Here is a 23,676-nt window from a genome sequence, read left to right as displayed (position 1 = left end):
TTGGGGCCCCTCCCACTGCGGAGCACAGGCTCCGGACGCGCAGGCTCAGCGGCTATGGCTCAAAGGCCCAGCCGCGCCGCGACATGTGGGATCTTCCCGCACCGGGACACGAACCCGCGTCCCCTGCATCAGGCAGGGGTACTCTCAACCACTGCGCCACCAGGGAAGCCCCTGGCGTGTCAATTTTTAAAGCCTATATATGAGGCGGAAAACTCAAATGTTTGGAGGTGTTAGACACACAGGATCAATGAGTGAAGTGTGGTAACTATGGCTGACAGTGAACCAGGCAACAAAAGACCATCCAAAGCTGTGTAACCAAGACAACCTACCTCCTGGGAGAAAATATTTGCAAACGATGAGACTGACAAGGGCCTAAACTCCAAAATATACAAACAGCTCATACAACTCAATAACAAAAAAACCCCAAATAACCCAATAAAAAAATGGGCAGAGACCTAAATAGACATTTCTCCAAAGAAGACATACAGATGGCCAACAGGCACATGAAAAGATGCTCAACATCACTAATTATTAGAGAAATGCAAATCAAAACTACAATGAGCTACCACCTCACACCAGTCAGAATGGCCATCATCAAAAAGTCTACAAATAACAAATGCTGGAGAGGGTGTGGAGAAAAGGGAACCCTCTTACACTGTTGGTGGGAATGTAAATTGGTGCAGCCACTATGGAAAACAGTATGGAAGTTCCTCACAAAAGTAAAAATAGAACTACCATATGATCCAGCAATCCCATTCCTGGGCATATATCCAGAGAAAACCATAATCCGAAAGGACACTTGCACCCCAGTGTTCAATTGCAGCTCTATTTACAATAGCCAAGACATGGAAGCAACCTAAATGTCCATCGACAGATGAATGGATAAAGAAGATGTACATATATACAATGGACTATTACTCAGCCATAAAAAGGAATGAAATAATGCCATTTGCAGCAACATGGATGGACCTGGAGATGGTCATACTAAGTTAAGTAAGTCAGACAGAGAAAGACAAATATCACATGATATCACTTACATGCGGAATCTAAAATACAACACAAATCAACATACCTACGAAAAAGAAACAGACTTGGAGAGAACAGACTGGTGGTTGCCAAGGGGAGGGAGGTGGAGGGGGAGGCATTGGGAATTTGGGATTAGCAAAGGCCAACTAGTTTATATAGTATGGATAAACAACAAGGTCCTACTATATAGCACAGGAAACTATATTCAATATCCTGTGATAAACCATAATGGAAAAGAATTTGAAAAAGAATATATATATATATATATATGTATATAACTGAGTCACTCTGATATACAGCAGAAATTAACACAACATTATAAATCAACTTTACTTCAAAAAATTAGAAAAAAAAAGCTGTGTGACCTTGGGGAGGGCACTCAGCTTCTCTGTGCCTGTCTCCTCATATGCAAAATGAAGATGACAGCAGAATCCACTTCAAAGGCTTGGTGTAGAAACCCATGGAAGTCATTTGCATACTGCATTTAGCAAAATATCTAGCAGGAGACTAGAACTTGACAAAAGTTAGCCAGTACTATTATTAATGATTTTAAAATTGAAATAATAAGAAACTACCCTTTAAGTTTCAGGGACAATGACATGAGAATAATGCAGGTAAAGCATAAGCACGTAAGAGACACTTAATAAAAAGTCACTGTATTAGTCAAGGTTCTCCAGAGAAACAGAACCAATAGGAGATATATCGATACAGATATATACTGTATATTTATTATGAAAAATTGTCTTATAATAATTGGTTCACGATTGGCAGAGAAGTCCCACAATCGGGGAGAACCAGGAATGCCAGTGGTTCCAGTCCAAGGGCAAGAGAAGACCAATGTCCCAGCTCAATAGTCAGGCAGAGAGAGTGACCCCTACCCATTGGGGAGGACCATCTGCTTCACTCAGTCTACCGATTCAGACACTAACTCTTCCAGAAACATCCTCACAGACACACCCAGAAATAAACATCTGGGAACCCTGTGAGCCGGTCAGGCTGGCACATAAAATTAACCATCACAGTCTCCCCAAAAGAAGGTGAGGGAAGATTTATTTTGAAAATACCAAAAGACCATACTATAAGACATCACAAAGTGGTGAGCCACGGGCTATAGCCAGCCTCCACGTGTGTTTGGCCAATATAGTGTTTGCAAAAAAGTTTTGATTAGTTCCCATCTCTGAAAATGGAGATGCTTTCCACACGCATTGGAATTTCTTGGGTGGGGGGCAGATCACAATTAAAGAGAATTAATTCTAGGTCTGCATTCCACGTGGCGACGCTTTGCTGGAGATTTGGGATGGCTTCGCAGCATGCAACAATCCCCATCGCCCCCTGCGTCTCACACCCAGACAGCTTCCCTCACTTGCCCCATTCGCCTGGCTCCCCCGAGGGAGCCGAGATTGAGATCCCCGGTAGAAGCAGCACCCCTAGTTCCGTGGAGCAATTGCGGGATGCGGCCACCAGGTGGCACCACGGCTGCGTGCTGTTCAACCACCAGGCGTCGCGCGAGTCATTCCCACGGGCCAGGGTCTCTCAGAAGAGCATCTCACACCTACCAGAGGCCCTACTATGTACCAGCAGCCTCACGTGTTTCTTAAATCAATCCTCACGCGTACACAGAGGGAGTCATGCTTCCTACGTGGCAGCGGAGGCTCAGAGACAGAGGCTGTGACTCAGTGTCTCCATTTATAAGACAGGCGTTGCAGCAAGGATTCCATGAGATGGTGTGTCAAGTTGTTGGCAGAACTTCTGCTGCGTAGTCAGGGTCTTTCCAGCTCCGGGGTGGAACCCTGACTTTCAGCTGGTCCGAGGGCAGCCTGATCAAGGCTACATTTCTTGACCTCCCTTGCAGCCGGTGTTCTGGGCCATGGGACGTGGCATAAGTGGTGTACCCTCCTCACCCGCCTTCACCTCATCTCTCCTCCTTTACATTTCCCTGAGCTTCTTCCCAGAAATTGTCCCTGGGGTACCCCCTGCCCCGCCTCCCCTCCCCCAGCTCGGGTGAAGGAAGTACTTACTTGCTCATGATCCCCTGGGAGCCTGTACTTTTCCTCCTCGTAGCACTTTTCACATTCTTATGGTTACCTATTCATTTGTCTTCCTGACCCCTGCCAACACCACCCCATCCCAAAGGTGTCTGCAAGGTGCAGCTGACAGCCTCGTGGCAGGGCAGGCACTCTTGAGCGGCAGGAACGAATGCGGACGTACTTCTGGACTAAAATGCCAGGCTCTCAACCTGGGCTGTGCCTCCTGGGGAGTTTTTTTTTTTTTTTTGGCCCCAGCTTCATTGAGCTATAACAGACATATAACACTGTGTAAGTTTAAGATATAAAATGTGTTGATTTGATATATTTATATATTGCAATATGATTACCACCATAGCGTTAGCTAATGCGTCCATCCTATGACATAATTACAATTTCTTTAAAAAAAACCATCCCAGCACCACCTGGAGCCAACTGAAGCCCAGTGTCTGCGATGGGGCCCCACCATGGTGATTCCAAGGGGCAAGAGATTAAGTAAATGCTATAGGTTGCTGTGAAGCTTTGCAACTACGAAGGACCAGACCTTGCCATAATTTAGCGGTTATCAGGTTTCTATGACCCTTAAAGTACTGAGTAAGAATCTTAACTTTCTCAAGTGTCTGTAAGGAGCCTAGCGCTCCTTAACTGACCCTTCAAGTGGTCAGAATATAAGCAGCTTTTGGCAGGAAAAAGCTCTTTGCAGGAAAGAGCTCTCTTCAGAAGGCATCCCTTTGTCTTGTCACTAATCTTAAACCAGGTGCCCCCATGCTCTACTTATCTCCGGCCCTAACACACTTTTCAAATCTTTTGATCACACAATACCTTGCCTAACCTGTTGGTTTTTCCGTAGATCAAAGATGTAGAGGGGCTTCCCTGGTGGCACAGTGGTTGAGAGTCCGCCTGCCAATGCAGGGGACACGGGTTCATGCCCCGGTCCGGGAAGATCCCACATGCTGCGGAGCGGCTGGGCCCGTGAGCCATGGCCGCTGAGCCTGTGCATCCGGAGCCTGTGCTCCGCAACGGGAGAGGCCACAACGGTGAAAGGCCAGCGTACCGTAAAAAAAAAAAAAAAGATGTAGAAATGAAGAATAAGTAATTAACTGATGACCAGACCAGATCTCTTCCCTAGCTTCCCCTTCAGTAATCTCTCAAACAAACTGTGTGAACAAGATAGCATCTAGAGAAAAATCACAAGAAGTCAACAAGACTGCACACAAGCCTGCACACAGTGGGGGATGGTGATGACTCTGACCCCCCATCTCAGTGATTAACCGAGATGACTTCCCTGTTTCCCTTTAAAAGTTTTCATGACAGAGCAGAATCTTTAGAGGTGGTTTTGGGGAGACGCTGAGTCCACCATCTCCCCAGACTGCTGGCATCCTGATAAAAGGCAGCTTTCCATTCCACCAACATTTGTGAGTATTGACTGGGTAAGTGGCAAGCAGCAGGAGTGATTCGATAACAAGAAGCCACAAAGGAAAGTCTTGGAGTGCTTCCCTCCTCCCACCACCCCCAACACAGGATGACAGTATCAGCTGGGTTTCCTAATCCCCCTAATTTTATCCCTTCTCCACATCATTTTCAAACTCGAGCACATCAGAACCACCTGAAGGCCAGTTAAAACACGGAGTGCTGGCCACACTCCCTGTGTTTCTGGTCTGGAGTGGGCCCCAAGGAATTTGCGTTTCTAACAATCTCCCAGAAAGTGCAAGTGTTGCTGGTCAGGGGACCCGCAATTTGAGAACCATTAGCCTGAGTACTTTTTTTTTTTTTTGGCCGTGCTACACGGCTTGCAGGATCTTATATCCCCGACCAGGGATGGAACCCTCGCCCTCGGCATTGAAAGCGCTGAGTCCTAACCACTGGACCGCCAGGGAATTCCCAGCCTGAGGACTTTTTAGATTTTAATTTTCATGAAATAGTAATGAGCTCGTACTCAGACTGGCTCTCATCCACATGAGGTAGATGCATCTGAGACTTCCCCTGCCCTGTGGGGTGGGCACCATGATGCAGGCGTGGAAAGGCATTGGGAAGGCAGGTGAGGCAGGCCCTGTATCACCACCAGACTCCCCCAAGGCTCGGAGGATCACTCGGAGGTGCGTGGGCTGTCCTGGTCTTGCTCAGAGTCAAAAAGAAAGGTGTGGGGGGGGGGGGGCTTCACTGGTGGCGCAGTGGTTGAGAGTCCGCCTGCCGATGCAGAGGACACGGGTTCGTGCCCTGGTCCGGGAAGATCCCACATGTCGCAGAGCGGCTGGTCTCGTGAGCCATGGCCGCTGAGCCTGTGAGCCATGGCCGCTGAGCCTGCGCGTCCGGAGCCTGTGCTCCGCAACGAGAGAGGCCACAACAGTGAGAGGCCCGCGTACCACAAAAAAAAAAGAAAAAAGAAAGGGGGGGCCTTTCCTAGGGGCACAGAGGACCGAGGAATCCAGAAAAGGGTTACATGTTCCAATTCTGACACCAATTACAACGCGTGTTTTTTTTACACACCACCAAGCAATTCTCTGACACCAGCTGGGCGTCCAACAATTCAACTCAATTCTAACAATATCTACCCAGAGACAGCATCAGATCCCACAGGTTAAGGCCTCAGTCCCACAAGACTGCCCTGTCCCCTCCATGTCAGACACCAAGCACATATCCAGGTTGTCACCTGTGCTTCTGACCCACTGGCTATGGATTTGAGGCTACAACGACCCCCTCCTTGGGCTCAATTAACTGGTGAGAGTGGCTCACAGAACTCAGAGAAACATCTTACTTACCAGATGACCAATTTTTAATTTTATCTTATTTTATTTATTTATTTTTGGACTCACCACATGGCATACAGGATCTTAGTTCCCCGACCAGGGATTGAACCTGGGCCCCCTGCAGTGGAAGCGTGGAGTCCTGACCACTTGACCACCAGGGAACTCCCACCACATGACCAGTTTATGATAAAATAATGTAACTCAGGAATAGTCAGATGGAACAGATGTATAGGGCAAGGTGTGAAGAAAGGGCTTGGGGCTTCCATGCCCTCTGCGGTGCTCCGCTCTCCCAAATCTCCATGTGTCCACCCACCTGGAAGCTCTCAGAACCCCATCCTCCTGGGCTTTTATAAAGGCTTCATTACCTCGGCATGCTTGATTAAATCCCTGACCGCTGACAATCGCCAGTCGCTAGGCTGGCGCCCCTGGCAACCAGTCCAGAGTCCCTACGTGCTTGCCAAAAGCCATCTCACTAACGTATCAAAAGCACCTTTATCAACTCTCATTACTTATGAAATTCCAAGGGTTTTAGGAGCTCTATGCCCTAAAGAATGGGAACAAAGACCAAATATATGTTTCTTATTATAAACCACCCTTGGATATTGCTATGAAATCGCTATAATATCAGAGATGGCAAAACGTGTGGCTAAGGGCAGATCTTTTGACATTAAGGAGGTGTGCTGGGTCTAGTTACTTGCTCTGTGTCCCTGTTCAAGTGAGGCAGCCTGCTTCAGGCTTGACTTTCTTCTTGGTGAAATGGGGATTTTTGAGAGGAACTACATTCATGGGATTGCAGTGAAGGTTGAGTAATAGAAGCGTTTTATAACGCTTTGGCACACGATGAGTATTTGATACGTGATAGCTGGCATGAGCTGATACGAATTCTATTAAACCTGTAATGTCTATCATTTTTCGAAAGCGATTTTGTGCCAGCCATTTTGCATTTATCATCATTAAAAAATAATTCTAAAACAATCATCAATGACTACTGAACTCTTGTTAGAAAACATTAAGAGCTGTGGGTGTGGTGCAAACTCCTAACCAGGATGCCTTATATCAGCCCAGAGGAGGGAGCGGGCGAGGCTCAGAACACGCACCCCCTTCAAATTTGCTCCTTCTCCTCCCAGGGGGAGCTATGACGTCACATGCGAGCTAGGAGTGGCTGTTACCACGGAGACTGGGAATCCCAGTGGGAAACCCGGGTAGGGTATCCGGGGATCTCACTCACCTCCCCGGGGCACTTCTACGGAGCCCGCAGTTCTGGCCCCGGGAACGCAGCCCGGAGCGCCTCCCGTGCGCAAATTTGGCCATGCCCCAACGCGACCTACGACCGCACCCAGTAGCCGGAGGTTTGCGGACCCCCGGCCTCCACTAACCGAGAATGCGCGTGGGGCCAACGCAGTACGCACGCGCACCCCTGACCTGTCCTTCAAAGCTGGTGACGTGATCGCTCCGCCAATCAGGATCCTTCTTCCAACCTGGCCCCGCCTCATTTTTCTGGCTTTCGGCGTCTCGCTGTCTCCAAGGCAACCTTCGGACTGAGGGCCTGGGGAAGAGTGTCCCGGAGACTTCTGGATATTGTAGTCTCAAAGGGGCAGAGAAACGGGAGGCACACTTGTTCGTAAAAAGGAGACTGTGATAACAATGGCTGTATTCAAGGATGACTTCGTGGATAGAGAACGCTTGTAAATGGTTCTTAAACTGTTATTTTCTGGGGAAAAATAGCACCCGGATCCGGAAGTGGCCGCCGAGCAATCGGGCCGCCGATGGGAATGAGAAATGTCCCTGACCCAGCGTTCCCGTTTTCTATCCCTGGCCCTGCTTGCCAGGTCCTTCCTGCTAGGTGGCCTGGCCCGTTCGCTGGCCTCGGGGTCAGCTGTGGGGGGCTCGACCATCACTTGTGGAAGTTTCTGAGCCTATCGCGGTAACCATGGTAACACCGCACGCTCGCTCCCCGCCCCTTGCGCGGTGACGTCACGCGCCGGGCCCTGTGATGAGGCGTTGAGCTCGTGCTCCTGGGGAGGGCGGTGATGGGGCGGGTCCTGGGAGGAGCCCGGTGGGGGCGGGGCCGCTTGTGAGCTGTCCGCTTGGGGTCGGGGAAGCTTTATTATCGAAATAATCACTGGTAAATGATCGTACCTGCTTTCTAGTAAGTGCTAAGAGACTTCGCTGGATTCACTCGCTCGTTTTTGTTTATTATTTTTTTGCTCCCAATTTGGTTGGAAACCCAGACTTTCCATTTCAGGCCTGTCTCCATGACAAATGGGCCACTAGTGAGTCTCAGGAGCACGCCCGCCTCCCCCTGCCCACCCTGGGCTTTCATTTATTCATCCAGCGGGTCGTTATTAAATGCCCGATAAGTGCCCGTTGCCATGGAGACAGCAGGGAACAAAGAAGGGGATGGATGTTTTGAGCGGGGAGACGCAGAAAGTGAACCCATGTTTTTCAGCCTCAGCGTTATTGACATTTGGGTCTGGGGGCCGTCCTGTGCACTGTAGCGTGTAGAGCAGCATCCCTGGCCTCCCCCTATGCCCAAATTGCTCCCCACTTAAGGACAAACTGGAAGTTGTAGGTCCATATACCCAAACTAAAAACAAAGCAAAACCAACCTCTGGTCCTATATCAAAGCATTGGCAAATATGTGGACAATTACAGATTTTAAAGTATTTTTCATTGCCCCTTTTAACCAACTTTTTGATGAACCAAACGACTGGTCCTGATTGTGATGATTAGAGGTCTTATACACTCTTAATATCCCCACTTTATAGATAGTAAAACACGGCACTGAGAAACAATAATTTCGCCAGAATGGCAATCCAGTAAGGGGTGGAGCTGGGATCTGGACTCAAGTCTTCTATATTCTCCACTTACAAAGCAGGCAGCATAATAGAACCTCCTTATAGGGTTGCTGCCAGAATTACGTGATAGATAGGACTCTTCGCACACCTGCCACCCCACATGCAAAGTCTCAGTGGAAGAACCAGGCACTCAGCAATTTCAACAAGTGTACACTTTATTACAGAAACAGTGGGAAAGAGTTGATAAAGGCTGAAGAGAAGTCGTGGGGGAGGCCCCTGCAGATGCTCACTCAGCTACACTCTGGGCCCATCTTCTCAGAGACACCTTCCTGCCATGCCTCAGGGCAGATAGGCACTATTCCTCAAAGGACCCAACTCATTACCCTCCAAATCAGCAGTCCAGGGAACAGGGAGTTTTCGCGGGAGTTGAGACTGACTACCTGGGAGATGGAGGACTCATGAAGGTTGAGCCAAGATGGAGCAGGGCCACTAGAAATCACAGCAGGGATCATTTCTAAGGAAGGCAAGAAAGGAGGGAAATGTATCTGTGCATCAATTTATATCCTAGACCACTTTCCTTGCTCACTGGGCTCTGCTCACCCTGCCCCTCCAACTCCCCGAGCTGACCTGGAACATGCTTCCCTAGATCTCAGCCGGCTGGCTCCTCCCCATCACTCAGTGCAAATGTCTTCTCCTCAGAGAGGGGTTCTTCTGACCACCCAGTGTGACAAATCTGGCCCCTCCAGTTCCTCTCTGTCACAGCACCTTCTAGGAAACTCAGATGATTGCTCGTTTATCCCCTGCACTCCCACTAGAGGGCATGCTCCAAGAGCACAGGGAGCTCCCCTGCTGCAGCCCTGCTGCACCCCCAGCCTGTCACGCTGGGGTCATGTAGAGTTGGTGCAGGGTGTGAATATATAAGGCTTGATCTGGGCACTGGAGTCCCAGGGAGAGATCAAGCATCTTCTTGCTCCCAGAGGGGCTCACAGTCTGCTGCATTGGTCTGAAACCTACAGCCTGAGGGTGACTCCAGCTCCACCCCTTTTTATAGTTTTAAAAAACTGAGGTAAAATCCACATGACATAAAATTCACCGTTTGACCATTTTAATGAATCCAGAATCCATCATAGAGCAGTTAATAAAAATGTATTGACTGCATTTCTCAATAAGTGCAGCATAGAATTATCATATGACACAAACTTTCTACTCCTAGGTGTGTGTACCCCAAAGAACTGGAAACAGGTGTTCAAACAAAAATTTGTACACAGATGTTCATAGCAGCACTAGTAACAATAGTCAAAAGGTGGAAACAATTCAAATGTCCTTCAACTGAAGAATGGATAAACAAAATGTGGCATATCCATGCAAAGGAATACTATTCAGCCATGGAAAAGAATGAAGTGTTGTTACATGCTACAACTTGGATGGACTTTGAAAACATTATGTTACGTGAATGAAGCCAGACACAAAAGGCCACACAGTATATGATTCCACTCATATGAAATGTCCAGAATAGCTAAATCCAGAGAGAGAGAGAGAGAGAGAGAGAGAGAGAGAGAGAGTTGATTAGTGGTTGCCAGGGACTGGAAGGAGAGACTGCTTATGGGTACAGAGGTTCCTTTGAGGATGATGGAAAAATTTTGGAGCTAGATAGTGGTGAGGGTTGCACAACATTGTGAATGTCCTAAACGTCACTAATGGTAAGTTTTATTTTTATTTTTTTTCAAAAAATTCTCTGAATTTTATTTGATATGTGTGCAGTCAAAATTCTCAACAAGGCACCTAAACCATGAGCAAGAGAAAACAAGAACAACTGCCAGAAAAATCATATCAGCAACGACTTTAGATACTGGAGTTATTCATAGACTATGAAAGAGTTAGTCTTAATATTTTAAATATATTCTTTTTTTTTGGTAAGTTTTATAGGGACTTCCCTAGTGGCGCAGTGGTTAAGAATCCACCTGCCAATGCAGGGGACATGGGTTCGAGCCCTGGTCCGGGAAGATCCCCCAGGCCGCGGAGCAACTAAGGCCATGTGCCAGAACTACTGAGCCCATGTGCCCGTGAGCCACAACTACTGAGCCCATGTGCCACAACTGCTGAAGCCCACGTGCCTAGAGCACATGCTCCTCAACAAGAGAAGCCACCCCAGTGAGAAGCCCACGCACCGCAACAAAGAGTAGCCCCTGCTCACCACAACTAGAGAAAGCCCGTGCGCAGCAACGAACACCCAATGCAGGCAAAAATAAATAAATAAATGTATTTAAAATTTTTTATATTATGTGTATCCTGCCACAACTTTAAAAAAAATACCACATAACATTTCTTGAGGGAATTCATAAATGAATTCTTTCAGTTCTCCATATCCTTATCATTTGTGAGCGGTGGCTTGAGATTAGGGAGATGAACTTGAAACTTTTCATTCAATTCTGTGATCCTACAGTTGGAGTTTTGAAACCCCCCTGGGGTTCCCTACTCAAACACTAGGCAATTGGGACCAAGCCCTCCCACCCCAGCAGTGGACAAAACCCCCTTCCCTGCGAGAACATACTTGGTGTCCACTTCTGGGTTACAGTAATGGCAGTAACACTTGGGAGGCTGAAGAAGGGGTGAACCAGAAACAGAGAAAGAGATGGCAGGGGTGAGGCAAGTCTACCACCTTCCCTCCCTTTCTCCCCAGTCCTCCTTCCTTCTTTCCTGCCCGACTCCTTCTCCTTCCCTCTGGTGGCGACATCCTGAGGTCTCCCCTCTTACTGCTTCATCTTCCAGCCAGTTCACTCCGTCCCCATAAGTGACAGGATCCTCTAACCTGGGGTTTCTCAACCTCATCACCACTGACATTTTGACCTGGGTCAGTCTTTGCTGTGGGCACCGTCCTATGCCATATAGGATGTGGCGAGGCATCCCTGACCTCTATCCACTAAGTGCCAGTAGCAACCCCTTCTCCAGCAGTGACAACCCAAAAGGTCTCCAGATGCTACTGAGTGTCCCCTGAGTGGCAAAGTCACCCCCATCTGAGAACCACTCATCTAACCAAGGGCCCATGCCAAGTCTGGGACTCATCTCCTCGGCCCCTCAGTCTTCCCCATCCCTCACACCAAATCCGTTAGCACTTCTCCTTCTACAAGTGCTGCAAGGTCCTCCTCATCTTCACTATCATCACCAACATCCTGCCTGGACCTTGGGTACCCGGCTCCTCCTTCCCTTCCTTCAAGCTCCCCTCTCTCCCCCTCCCTCCATCCATTCCCCCTCCCCCTCCCTCATTAGGTACCTGGCTCTTCCTACCCAGCCTTCTTTATTGTAGGACATGAACAAGAAGGTGACCATCATGTAGGCGCATCTCAACGCGTTCCATCTGGTGTTCTTTCTTCGGAGGCTTCTTCAGGGTTGTAGTAGTTGGGTGAAACTTCACTGGGGAGAACCGAGTGGACACAACCGACGATGTGAAGACCTGCCCTTCCCTGTGTGGACATCCTGCCCTTCCCAAATCTCTGTCCGCACAGATGTTCCTCTGAACTCCACACCCACAATCCACCTGCCTCCCAGATTGAAATGTGGTCCACTGCTGCCGGGTTCCCTCACCTCTCCTCTCCATCCCCAAGGTGCCAGCCTCACCTCTCCTCCTGACTACCGTTGCCCCAGCCTTCTACTGAACTCTCCTCTCCCTCAAACCAGCTCCCACCGGGGCCGCGAGGATCTAACACCCAGATCTGACCATGTCACCTCCTCATTGCAGACCTCATCTAGTGCACAAGTCCTGTTTTACCTGCCCAACACTTTTTCCCTCTTCTTTTTCCATTTTAAATTTTAATGAAACTATCACATACAAAAAAACTAATACAAATAAAATTAAATACAAAATGGAGACAGGACTTGAAAATTCCCTGAGTGAGGAACCCATGTGAGTCATGGAAGTTAAGCTAAATCTAGCTTCTTTCAGGAACATAAGCAAAATTTAAATTATTTCTTTTAAATGCCTCTGATAACCATAAGAGGAACTTAAGTCATCTTCCACAAAATGGTATAAGATAGTCCCCTTTTAACCAATCCCACTGCCATCTGGAAACCCCATTGTAATAACCATCACTTTAAAACGAAAACAGGGACTTGCCTGGTGGCGCAGTGGGTAAGAATCCACCTGCCAATGAAGGGGACACGGGTTCGATCCCTGGTGCAGGAAGATCACACATTCCGCGGAGCAACTAAGCCCGCGTGCCACAACTACCGAAGCCCGTGTGCCTAGAGCCCGTGCTCCGCAACAAGAGAAGCCACTGCAATGAGAAGCCCGCGCACCACAACGAGGAGTAACCCTCGCTCGGGGCAACTGGAGAGGGCCCACGCGCAGCAACGAAGACCCAACGCAGTCAAATAGATAAATAAATTTATTTATTAAAAAAGAAAACGTCTACAAATGACAAATGTTGGTGAAAAGGAAACCCTCCTACACTGTTGGTGGGATTGTAAATTGGTGCAGCCACTGTGGAAAACAGTATGGAAGTTCCTTTAAAAGCTAAAAATAGAACTACCGTATGATCCAGCAATCCCACTCCTGGGTCTATATACATAGACAATGAAAACACTAATTCAAAAAGATACAGGTACCTAAAAAAAAAAAAAAGATACAGGCACCTCAGTGTTCATAGCAGCGCTATTTAGAATCGGCAAGTCATGGAAGCAACTTAAGTGCCCATCAACAGATGAACGGATAAAGAAGATGTGAGATATATATATATATATAGAGAGAGAGAGAGAGAGAATATTATTCAACCATAAAAAGAATGAAATTTTGCCATGTGCAACAACATGGATGGATCTGGAGGGTATGATAGTGAAATAAGTCAGACAGAGAAAGACAAATACTCTGTGCTATCACTCATGTGTGGAATCTAAAAAATAGAACACATGAACGTATGTAACAAAACGGAAACACACTCACAGATACAAAAAAGAAACGAGTGGTTACCACTGGGGAGAAGGGTAAATAGGGGTAAGGGATTAAGAGTTACAAATGACCATGTGTAAAATAAATAAGCTACAAGGATATATTGTACAGCAGAGGGAGTATAGACATTATTTTATAACTTTAAATGGAGTAAGCTCTATAAAAATTTTGAATCATTATGTCGTACACTTGAAACTAATGTAATATTAATCAACTATACCTCAATACAAATTATAAAAATATGTAAAATCATAATTTAGTCTCATAAAATAGCATAATAAATAAAACAGGTTATAATCTAATTGGAAGATTATCATATAGTAAGCACAATTTGATCTCTATATAATACTTTGGGGTCAATAATAATGATCTGTATAATAAAATATTTCATTTTATTATTTATAATATATTTATATATTATAAATAATAATAAATATTATAAATAATAATAATATAATATATATAATATATAATACTAATATGTATAATATATAATATATATAAACTATATAATAATATATATAATAATATATTATTAATATATATAATAATATATAATAATATGTTACATGTTATATATATAATATGTTATATATTTATTATAAATATTAATATATAATAATATATTTTAAATAACAATAATAGATTATAAAATATTTCATTTTATTATTTATAATATATTTATATATTGTAAATAATAATAAAATTAAAATAAATAATAATAAATATAAAATAATAAATAATATAATAAAAATAATAATATATTTCAATATAATATAATATTTCTTTATAAATTTCTTTATTTTTTTTTTCCGGGGGCTGTGTTGGGTCTTCTTTGCTGCTCACGGACTTTATCTAGTTGGCAAGCGGGGTCTACTCTTCATTGCGGTGTGCGGGTTTCTCTTTGCAGTGGCTTCTGTTGTTGCAGAGCACGGGCTTTAGGTGCACGGGCTTCAGTAGTTATGGCATGCGGGCTCAGTAGCTGTGGCACATGGGCTTAGCGGCTCCGAGGCATGAGGGATCTTCCCAGACCAGGGCTTGAACCTATGTCCCCTGCATTGGCAGGCGGATTCTTAACCACTGCACCACCAGGGAAGTCCCACAATAAAATTTAAATATACCATTCTAGTAAAAGAAAAAAATGGCAGGTCATGTGAATTACCAAATGAAGGATGAAATTAATTCCCACACTAACAGCAGAAAGATTTATTTTTTTTAAAACAGATACTCATTCCTTGAAACATCAGTTAGCAAAACATTTCCTTATTTGAAGAACTGGTTATTTTACTTTATTTTTTCATTTTATTTTTTATTGAAGTATAGTTGACTTACAATATTACATTAGTTTCAGATGTACAAAGTAGTAATTCGATATTTTTATAGAATATACTACATACTTTATTATAAAATATTAACTGTACTCCCTGTGCTGTATATTACATCCTTGTAACTTAGTTTATACCTACTAGTTTGTACCAATTAATCCCTTCACCTATCTTGCCCCTCCCTCTTCTTTCTCCCCACTGGTATCACTAGTTTGTTCTGATTCTGTGAGACTCTTTTGTTATATTGTCCCTTTTTTAACTTTTTAGATTCCATTGGTTATTTTATTTTATTATTATTATTATTATTGGCCATGCCATGCAGCATGTGGGATATTAGCTCCCCGACCAGGAACCAAACCTGTGTCCCCTGCATTGGGAGCATGGTGTTTTAACCACTGGGCCACCAGGGAAGTCCTGGTTATTGTATTTTATTTTATTTTAATTTTTTGGACACTTTAAATTATTTTTAATACAATTTTTAAAGGTTACACTCCATTTACAGTTATTACAAAATATTGGTTATATTCAGCACTATTCACAATAGCCAACACATGGAAACAACCTAAATGTCCATCGACAGATGAATGGATACAGAAGATGTGGTACATATATACAATGGAATACTACTCAGCCATAAAAAAGAATAAAATAATGCCACTTGCCACTACATGGATGGACCTAGAGATTGTCATACTGAGTGAAATAAGACAGAAAGAGAGAGACAAATACCATATGATACCACTTATATGTGGAATCTAAAATAGGACACAAATGAACCTACTTATGAAACAGGAACAGACTCACAGACATAGAGAACAGACTTATGGTTTGCCAAGGGGGAAGGAGGTGGGGTAGGGATGGATTGAGAGTTTGGGATTAGCAGATGCAAACTATTATCGATAGGATGGGTAAACAACAAGGTCTTACAATATAGCACAGGGAACTATATTCAACATCCTGTGACAAACCATAATGAAAAGATTATGAAAAAGAATGTATGACTGAATCACTGTGCTGTCCAGCAGAAATTAACACAACATTGTAAATAAACTATACTTCAATTAAAAAAAAAAGCAACGATAGGCAACAATATTGAGATTCTAACCAGCAAAGAGGTACACTTCAAAATGATGGCCTTCTATTTGTGCCACTGGAGGCGAAAAGTACAACATCCAGTTTGGCAAGAATGTAGGAAAATGATCACCCTGCTCTCTGCTGGCTGGATTGTGAAGTGTTAGTTTCCCGGCAGGTATTGTATCTGGTAACATATACTAAATGTTGTATGAATGTTCATGTGTCTTGACCCAACAATTTACAATTATCGACATCAGGGAAATGTTCCAAACTTGCTAAGAAGAGTTAATTGTCATTTATTGTTACATTAAATTAATGACAATGGCTAAATATTCCCTATCTTTAAAAAAAAATAAAAATATATATAATATATAATATATATATATATATTATATAGGCTATATTCCCAGTGTTGTACACTACCTCCTTGCAGCCTAATTTACACCCAAAAGTTTGTACCTCCTACTCCCCCACCCATATATTGCCCATCCCTGCCCTCTCCTGACTCGTAGCCACTAGTTTGTTCTCTATATCTGTGAGTCTGCTTCCTTTTTGTTATACTAGTTTGTTGTATTTTTTAGATTCCACATATAAGTGACATCATATGATATTTGTCTTTCTCTGTCTGACTTACTTCACTCAGTATGACAACCTCTAGGTCCATCCATGTTGCTACAAATGGCATTATTTCATTCTTTTTATGGCTAATATTCCATTGTATATACATACCACACCTTCTTTATCCATTTGTCTCTTGATGGACATGGGTTGCATCCATGTCTTGGCTATTGTAAATAATGTTGCTATGAACTTTGGGGTGCATGTATATTTCCGAATTAGTGTTTTTGGGTTCACTTGGGTGACAGGTTCTTCTCATCTCACAGAAGAGTTCAACAATCAACCATAGTTAATATGAGGATCCAGGGAGGTCAGTTGTTTTCCCAAGGTCTCCGAGTTAGCTCGGAGAAGAGAAAGTTGAATAGAAAGCCAAACCTTTCTGAAACCCACTTCTATCTGTCCTGATTTCTAAGTATTCTCTTTAGACATTCCCACTTGGGACTTACCCCACAGAGCCCTCTTGACTTCAGTGTCCTCAAGTCACAGACTTGCTCTCAAACTGTGCCAGGAGATGAAATGTCTCTATTTATATGGAGCTGGGGGAAATTCCAGGGGTCCCTGACTGTTACCCAGTAAGCAGAGTGATTGGGTTAATGTTGTGGAACGAACCATTTTGCATAATCCAGGTGGATTCAATTTTCCATGGAAACTTCACCAGGAGAAACCATGATTTATTCAAGAAGCTTCCATATTTGTTTTGTGGGAGACTTCTTTATCGTACTTTATTTATTCTAGACTTTTATGGATTGCTTTTTTTTGGGGGGGGGTCGGTGGGTGGGAAGTGGATTGGTATTCCTGGTTTAGTGAATTATTTTCTCATTTGCGTGAAGTGTTCTAGGGAGAAAGAGAAGAGAGATCTGATAGTTGGTGGGTTACCTAACTATTTTTTCTCATGTAAATAAGGCTTAAAAGACTTTTTTCTAGGACTTCCCTTATGGCACAATGGTTAAGAATCCTCCTGCCAAGGCAGGGGACAAGGATTTGATCCCTAATCCAGGGAGATCCCACATGCTGCGGAGCAACTAAGTCCGTGAGCCACAATGACGGAGCCTGCGCTCTAGAGCCAGCAAGCCACAACTACTGAAGCCGGCGTGCCTAGAGACTGTGCTCCGCAACAAGAGAAGCCACTGCAATGAGAAGCCCTCGCACCGCAATGAAGAGTAGCCCCCGCTCGACGCAATGAGAGGAAGCCCACATGCAGAAACAAAGGCCCAATGCAGCCAAAATAAATAAATAAAATTAATAAAAAGTTTAAAAAAATTTTTAAAGACTTTTTTTTTCCTAATATCAGCTGATGAGCTCAACTATAAGAACCTATTTCTGAGTAGACATTTAGAAAACCAGAGGTTGAACACCAGTAGGGAAAAAGAATGATGTCTATCAATTTAGGAAGCCTTCCGTTTTGTAAACACCTAAGGAAGCGATATCTGAACAAGTACAGAGGCGACATATTTCAACATAATAAAGGCCACATAGACAAGAACACAGCTATTATCTACTCCACGTAGAAGTCTTGGAGGAGGAAATACACAGAACACTCTTTGACAGAAAAGTGTTTGTTTATTTGAAATTTAAATGTCATTGGTTGGTTATCCTGTATTTAATCTGGCCACCCTACACGGAGCTTCCTATTTTACAATGAAATCATGCCTAACAGGAAGACAATCGACAGCAGCCTCAGTTTCATGATGAAGTACTGAAAACCAATGAAACACGACTTCATTGGAAGAAGAACACAGAGCAAAAGCTTGTCAGAAAAGCATAGCCTACACTAAAGTGGAAAACAAAATCCAAAGGGAACTATAAGTTAGCGCTCAAGGATCCTCCTAATTCACGTGAGTGGAACCCCATTAGGTTCCAGTATAATCCTAAATTCTTCAAATGTCATCCTTTCTTGATATTACATAAGTAACAAATTGTCCTGAATTTCCTTCTTGGATCAGAAGGGACTGGCATCTGAGGGCAGGGACTGGGACGAGTCATTTGGAGTGTGTTTTCTGGTGGCGTTTGAAAGTCCCCAGCTGACAGAAGGCACTGTGACACTCGGGACACACGTAGGGTTTGAGCCCAGAGTGGGTGCGTCGGTGAACATTGAGGTTCCCTCTGTGGCTGAAGGCTTTGTCACAGTGCTCACATCGGAAAGGCTTCTCCTTTGTGTGGGTCCTTTTGTGAGCACGCAGCGTGGAGTCATGGGTGAACTTCTTGGGGCAGAGATCACAGCAGTATGGCTTCTTGCCTGTGTGGATCCGCTCATGAGCTCGCAGGTCCGAAGACTGCATGAACCCTTTGTCACACGTGTTGCATCGAAAAGGTCTCTCTCCTGTGTGTGTCCTCTGGTGAAGGGTAAGCTGAGATGGATAAGGAAATCTCTTCTTGCATTCCCTACATTCATAGGGTGCCCATGCCTGGGCTTCTTTTCCCTCAGGAAAGTTGGGTCCCACTGTGCTAGGTGAACCAATGAAAAGGGACCCAAGTTGTCCTGAGAATTCTCCTTTGTCCAAAGATGTGGTTTCTTCTTGATGTACTTCTTGGAAACTGGGACTGTTGGCCTGTTTCCTTTTGAAACCTCTTAGACCTCTCAGAGAACCTTTTCTGTATCCGCTCTTAGTAGAAACTTCTCCCTCTGGAACACAAGAGGAAAATGTTCAGCATCCACATTTGAAATATGAATTCCTTCTTGGGGATTCTTCCCACCCTCTGCCCTCTCAGAATGTTCTGAAAAAAGAGATTCAGCACACAGCATTTAACAAGGAGCATTTTCCATAGTGCCAACCTCATTGAAACCCAGAGCTGATGTGGCAGAGAACTTCCCATCAACTAAACTACCTAAGAGTCTAGATTATGACACACTCTGGAAAGGGGATGATGGAGAAGGTTGGTTTGGAGAACCAACTCCCCCCGCCCACCCGCCCAAGGTATGGTAATGCTGGGTACCCAGCCCCAAGCCACCATAGGAAGGGAGTCACTAACTCCTCTGAATTCCAAGTTTCCAGACTCACCAGGACCTTTCAGATGTTCCGGCTCTTGAGATTGATGGGTTCTTGTCTCTTCCGTGTCTTCCATCAGGTCTTTCTCCAAGTTCTCCTTGGATGTCAGACCCTCCATTTCACCTGTTTCAGGAAAGGTCTCTGGCAGGAGATCTTTCTGGTCCTGACAAGGAGCAACCAAGCAGAGTCAATAACCCATCTACCTTAGTCCATGGAAAACTGTTTCCTCTTTCCCCATCCCTGTCATATCATGATCTAAGACTCCAACTTTCTTAATATCAGTTTGGGGGATATGCCCTGACTTCTTCTGGGCCACCCCCATCACCCCAATTGATAATCATCTCCTGATACCTAAGTCTGTCCTTGATCTCTACTGGCCACATCGTGCAATCAAGTCTTGATACCACAGTTGGCACTCTGAATTCTCAATGCATACATCTCTCTGTGTCATCTCAATACTCTCTGCCCCTGACTCTGGAAGCAAAGGACCCTGGGTACATTCTCCCAAGTCCATCACTTTTTCCTACTTGGTTTGAGTTCGTCCTTCTGATGGTGGTTACGCAGTACATGGTAAGATGATGAGCAGCATCCCTAGTCTCTACTCACTAGAAATCTAGAGCATCCCCTCCCCCACACCCAACCCCATTTGGACAAATCAGCTGTCTCCAGACATTCTCCAGTGTCCTCTAGGAGGAAAAATGAGTTGAATTGGGAACCACTCCTTCAACTCCAAGGGTTGACCATCTTGTGAACTATGAAGTGCCTCTGAGGAAAGCAACCATGTGGAAATCAGCTGTCAGTGCATTTACCCGTGGCAAACTGACCTAGCACCATTCCACTGAGGCAGGATTCCTTTCTCCCCACTCTTAAAACTACACGTATTCATGGCAAAGGGACAAAGACGGATGAGTCTTCATTCTCACACCAGCTGGAAAATGTCTAGGAACTGAAGGCATCCATGAAAATCCCTGAAGCCAATGGGTCCATTCCTGTCCTTTGCCAAAACTCCCAATTACTCTAGCAGCAATGTCCACCTGAACCTCTTCTAAGTTCTCCCAGACTCTCTCCAGAGACCAGGGCATCACACACTCACCTGCCTCCTTGACAGGTCCTTGGCTCCTGTCAGAATATGCAGCTCTCGTTTTTTCTGCTGGCCGTTCTCTGGAGGTATCTCACTCACAGGGGATCGGGGCTCCCTGCATTGGTCTCTCTCATCGTTCATGTCACTGGCCTCAGATTCAACCATCTCAGCTTCTGAGCTTCGCACAAGAAATTCCTGTCCTTGTATGCGGACTATGGTCTGTGAGGGAAAAAACTCAATCGAGATCAGTCTCCTATATGACCTGGAAAGCAGCTCTCAAGGCATCCAGTGGCATCGTACCGTACAAGCGCACTTTTTTTTGTTTAAAAGATCTACATCCCTCAAGTTGGGACAGCCAAAAATAACTCTCAACGATGCCCAAAGAAACCTCTCACCCATTTGAATATCAGTGATTTAGAGTCAACCACTCAGATCCTATCTTGTTCAACCCCCAGCTTGCAGGTCCCATCCCATCTCTCCCTTTCCCATACCAATCCCAAGGTTCCTACTCACACACTTCTTGGGTTTCTGCTTATTTCTTAGCATGTCCTCCAAGGCTTTGCAACTCTGCACCCCCGTTTCCTTGACTAAGACCTGACACTCCAGCGGCATGCAGATCATAAACTGCTCCAGCACAAGCTTGTCCATCATCTGCTCCTTGGTGTGAAGATCTGGCCTCAACCACAGATGGCAGAGCTCACGGAGTCTCCTCAGATCCTGGACGGGGTCGGATTCCTCTGAGCTGATAAACGTTCTGAAGTGAACATGCCATGTTTCCTGGTCACAGTCTGGCTTTTCCACAAGTGTATCTTGGTGTGGCACAGACACTGGTGACTCTGATCCAGGGCCGTAGGGGAGTTTTCCTCGACTCCAGAAAAATATCTGGTCCTCAGCCATGTTGACGGAGAATTTTTCCAATAGGATTCTGAGGAAACACTTGTAGAGCTGGTGCCATTGAACTCTGTGGAAAGGGATTTCCTCTGCTTCTTCTCAGCAATAGAGTCACTGTTCAGAAGGCTGGGATAAAAAAAAAAGAAAAGAAAAGGAAAAGAATGAACAAGATGAGTTACATTTTATTCCACCCTCCCTCTCCCATACATCCCACATCCAAATACTGGACATCACTACCCCACTGGTTCAATATTTCATACCACAGACAATAATCCATTCTATTATAATTCTGACATCCACCTTTATAGGAAAACAAAAAAATGTATGGTCAAAATATCCATAGCGTCACGGTTCAGAAACCCTAGTTGAAAAAATGAACCACAGCACACCACACCACGGACTATGGAAACATTCTTCTCATCTCACAGAAGAGTTCAACAATCAACCATAGTTAGTGTGGGGTTTGAGGGAGAACTGCTGCTTTCCCAAGGTCTCCGAGCTAATGCAAGGTGAATAGAAAGCCAAACCTTTCTGAAACCCACCTCCATCTCTCCTGATTTCTAAGCATTCTCTTTAGACATTCCCACATGTCACTTACCTCTTGGAGCCCTCTTGCCTTCAGCCTCCTCAAGTCCGGGACTGGCTCTCAAAGTGTGTCTGGAGCTGAAATGTGTCTATTTATATAAGAGCCAGGGGAAATTCCAGGGGTCTCTTCCTATAACCTCATCATCCCAGTGATTGGATAAAGGTCTTGGATGGAACCATTTTAGATAATCTGGGTAGATTCAATTTTCCATGGAAACTCCACCAGGAGAAACCATGATTTGTTAAAGAGGACCCCATGTTGGTTTTTTGTAGATTATCTTTATCATATTTTATTTATGTTAGACTTTATGGTTTGCATTTTGGGGGGAAACAGATTGGTTTTCCTGATCTAGTGAATTTACTCTCACTGCCTGGAGAGTTCGAGGGAGTTAGAGAATTGAGATCTGATGGTTGTAACCAAATTGGGTTACCTAATCTTTTTTCTTTTCTCATGAAATAAGTTGTAAAAGACTTTTGTTTAAAAGCAGCCGGTAAGCTGAAGTGTGCGAAGAACCTATTTCGTTTTTTTTATTTTTTGAATTTTTAAATTTTATTTATTTATTTATTTATTTTTTAAAGTTATTATTTATTTATTTATTTTTGGCTATGTTGGGTCTTTGTTGCTGTGCGCGGGTTTTTTCTAGTTGTGGCGAGCGGAGGCTACTCTTCGTTGCCGTGCACAGGCTTCTCATTGTGGTGGCTTCTCTTGTTGCAGAGCACGGGCTCTAGGTGCACGGGCTTCAGTAGTTGTGGCACGCGGACTTCAGTAGCTGTGGCTCGCGGGCTCTAGAGCACAGGTCCAGTAGTTGTGGCCCACGGGCTTAGTTGCTCCGCGGAATGTATGATCTTCCCGGACCAGGGCTCGAACCCATGTCCCCTGCATTGGCAGGCGGATTCTTAACCACTGCGCCACTGGGGAAGCCCTATTTTATTTAATTTTTTATACAGCAAGTTCTTATTTGTTATCTATTTTATACATATTAGTGTATATATGTCAATCCCAATCTCCCAATTCATCCCACCAGCACCCCTCCCCCCGCCACTTTGCCCCCTTGGTATCCATACGTTTGTTCTCTACATCTGTGTCTCTATTTCTGCCCTGCAGACTGGTTCCTCTATACCATTTTTCTAGGTTCCACATATATGCGTTAATATACGATATTTGTTTTTCACTTTCTGACTTACTTCATTCCGTATGACAGTCTCTAGATCCATCCAAGGAGAAGAACCTATTTCTGAGTAGGCATTTAGAAAGCTAGAGGGTGTGCACCAATGGGGAAAAAGAATGACACCCTATCCAAATAGGAGGACTTTATCTCAACAAGTATAGAGGGAACATATCTCAACATAATAAAGGCCAGGTAGACAAAACCACAGCTGTCATCTACTCAATGCAAAAAAGACTTAGAAGAGGAAACACACAGAACACTCTTTGACAAAAATGTGTTTGTTTATTTGAAATTTAAATTTCACTGGTTTTCCTCTATTTTACCTGGCTGCCCTGCCAGGAGCATCCTATTTTACAACGAAATCACTCCTAACAGAAAGGCAATCAGCAGCAGCTTCAGTTTCATAATG

General features: G+C 44.6%; 2 protein-coding genes across 2 annotated transcripts in view; both read right to left on the bottom strand.

Annotated features, from left to right (window-relative positions):
- Positions 1 to 7,550, bottom strand: part of LOC105747730 (3-beta-hydroxysteroid sulfotransferase-like) — a 29,069-nt gene extending 21,519 nt beyond the window's left edge. Inside the window, 1 exon segment of the mRNA XM_012538020.3 lies at positions 7,026 to 7,550. Coding sequence (XP_012393474.3) covers positions 7,026 to 7,290 — 265 coding nt within the window. The 5' untranslated portion in view covers positions 7,291 to 7,550.
- A 10,983-nt stretch (positions 7,551 to 18,533) lies between these two features.
- Positions 18,534 to 21,764, bottom strand: ZSCAN5B (zinc finger and SCAN domain containing 5B). Its single transcript, XM_004283268.3, has 4 exons — positions 21,136 to 21,764; positions 20,635 to 20,841; positions 19,554 to 19,704; positions 18,534 to 19,177 (listed from the first exon to the last, which is right to left on the bottom strand). Exons 1-4 carry the CDS (start codon positions 21,517 to 21,519, stop codon positions 18,534 to 18,536), a joined length of 1,386 nt encoding a protein of 461 aa, XP_004283316.2. The 5' UTR covers positions 21,520 to 21,764.
- Positions 21,765 to 23,676: the final 1,912 nt, after the last annotated feature.

The sequence above is a fragment of the Orcinus orca genome, chromosome 20 (assembly GCF_937001465.1).
Source record: "Orcinus orca chromosome 20, mOrcOrc1.1, whole genome shotgun sequence".
NCBI lineage: Eukaryota > Metazoa > Chordata > Mammalia > Artiodactyla > Delphinidae > Orcinus > Orcinus orca.
The sequence above is the reverse complement of the archived record's forward strand: the minus strand, read 5'-3'. Positions and strand labels throughout refer to the sequence as shown.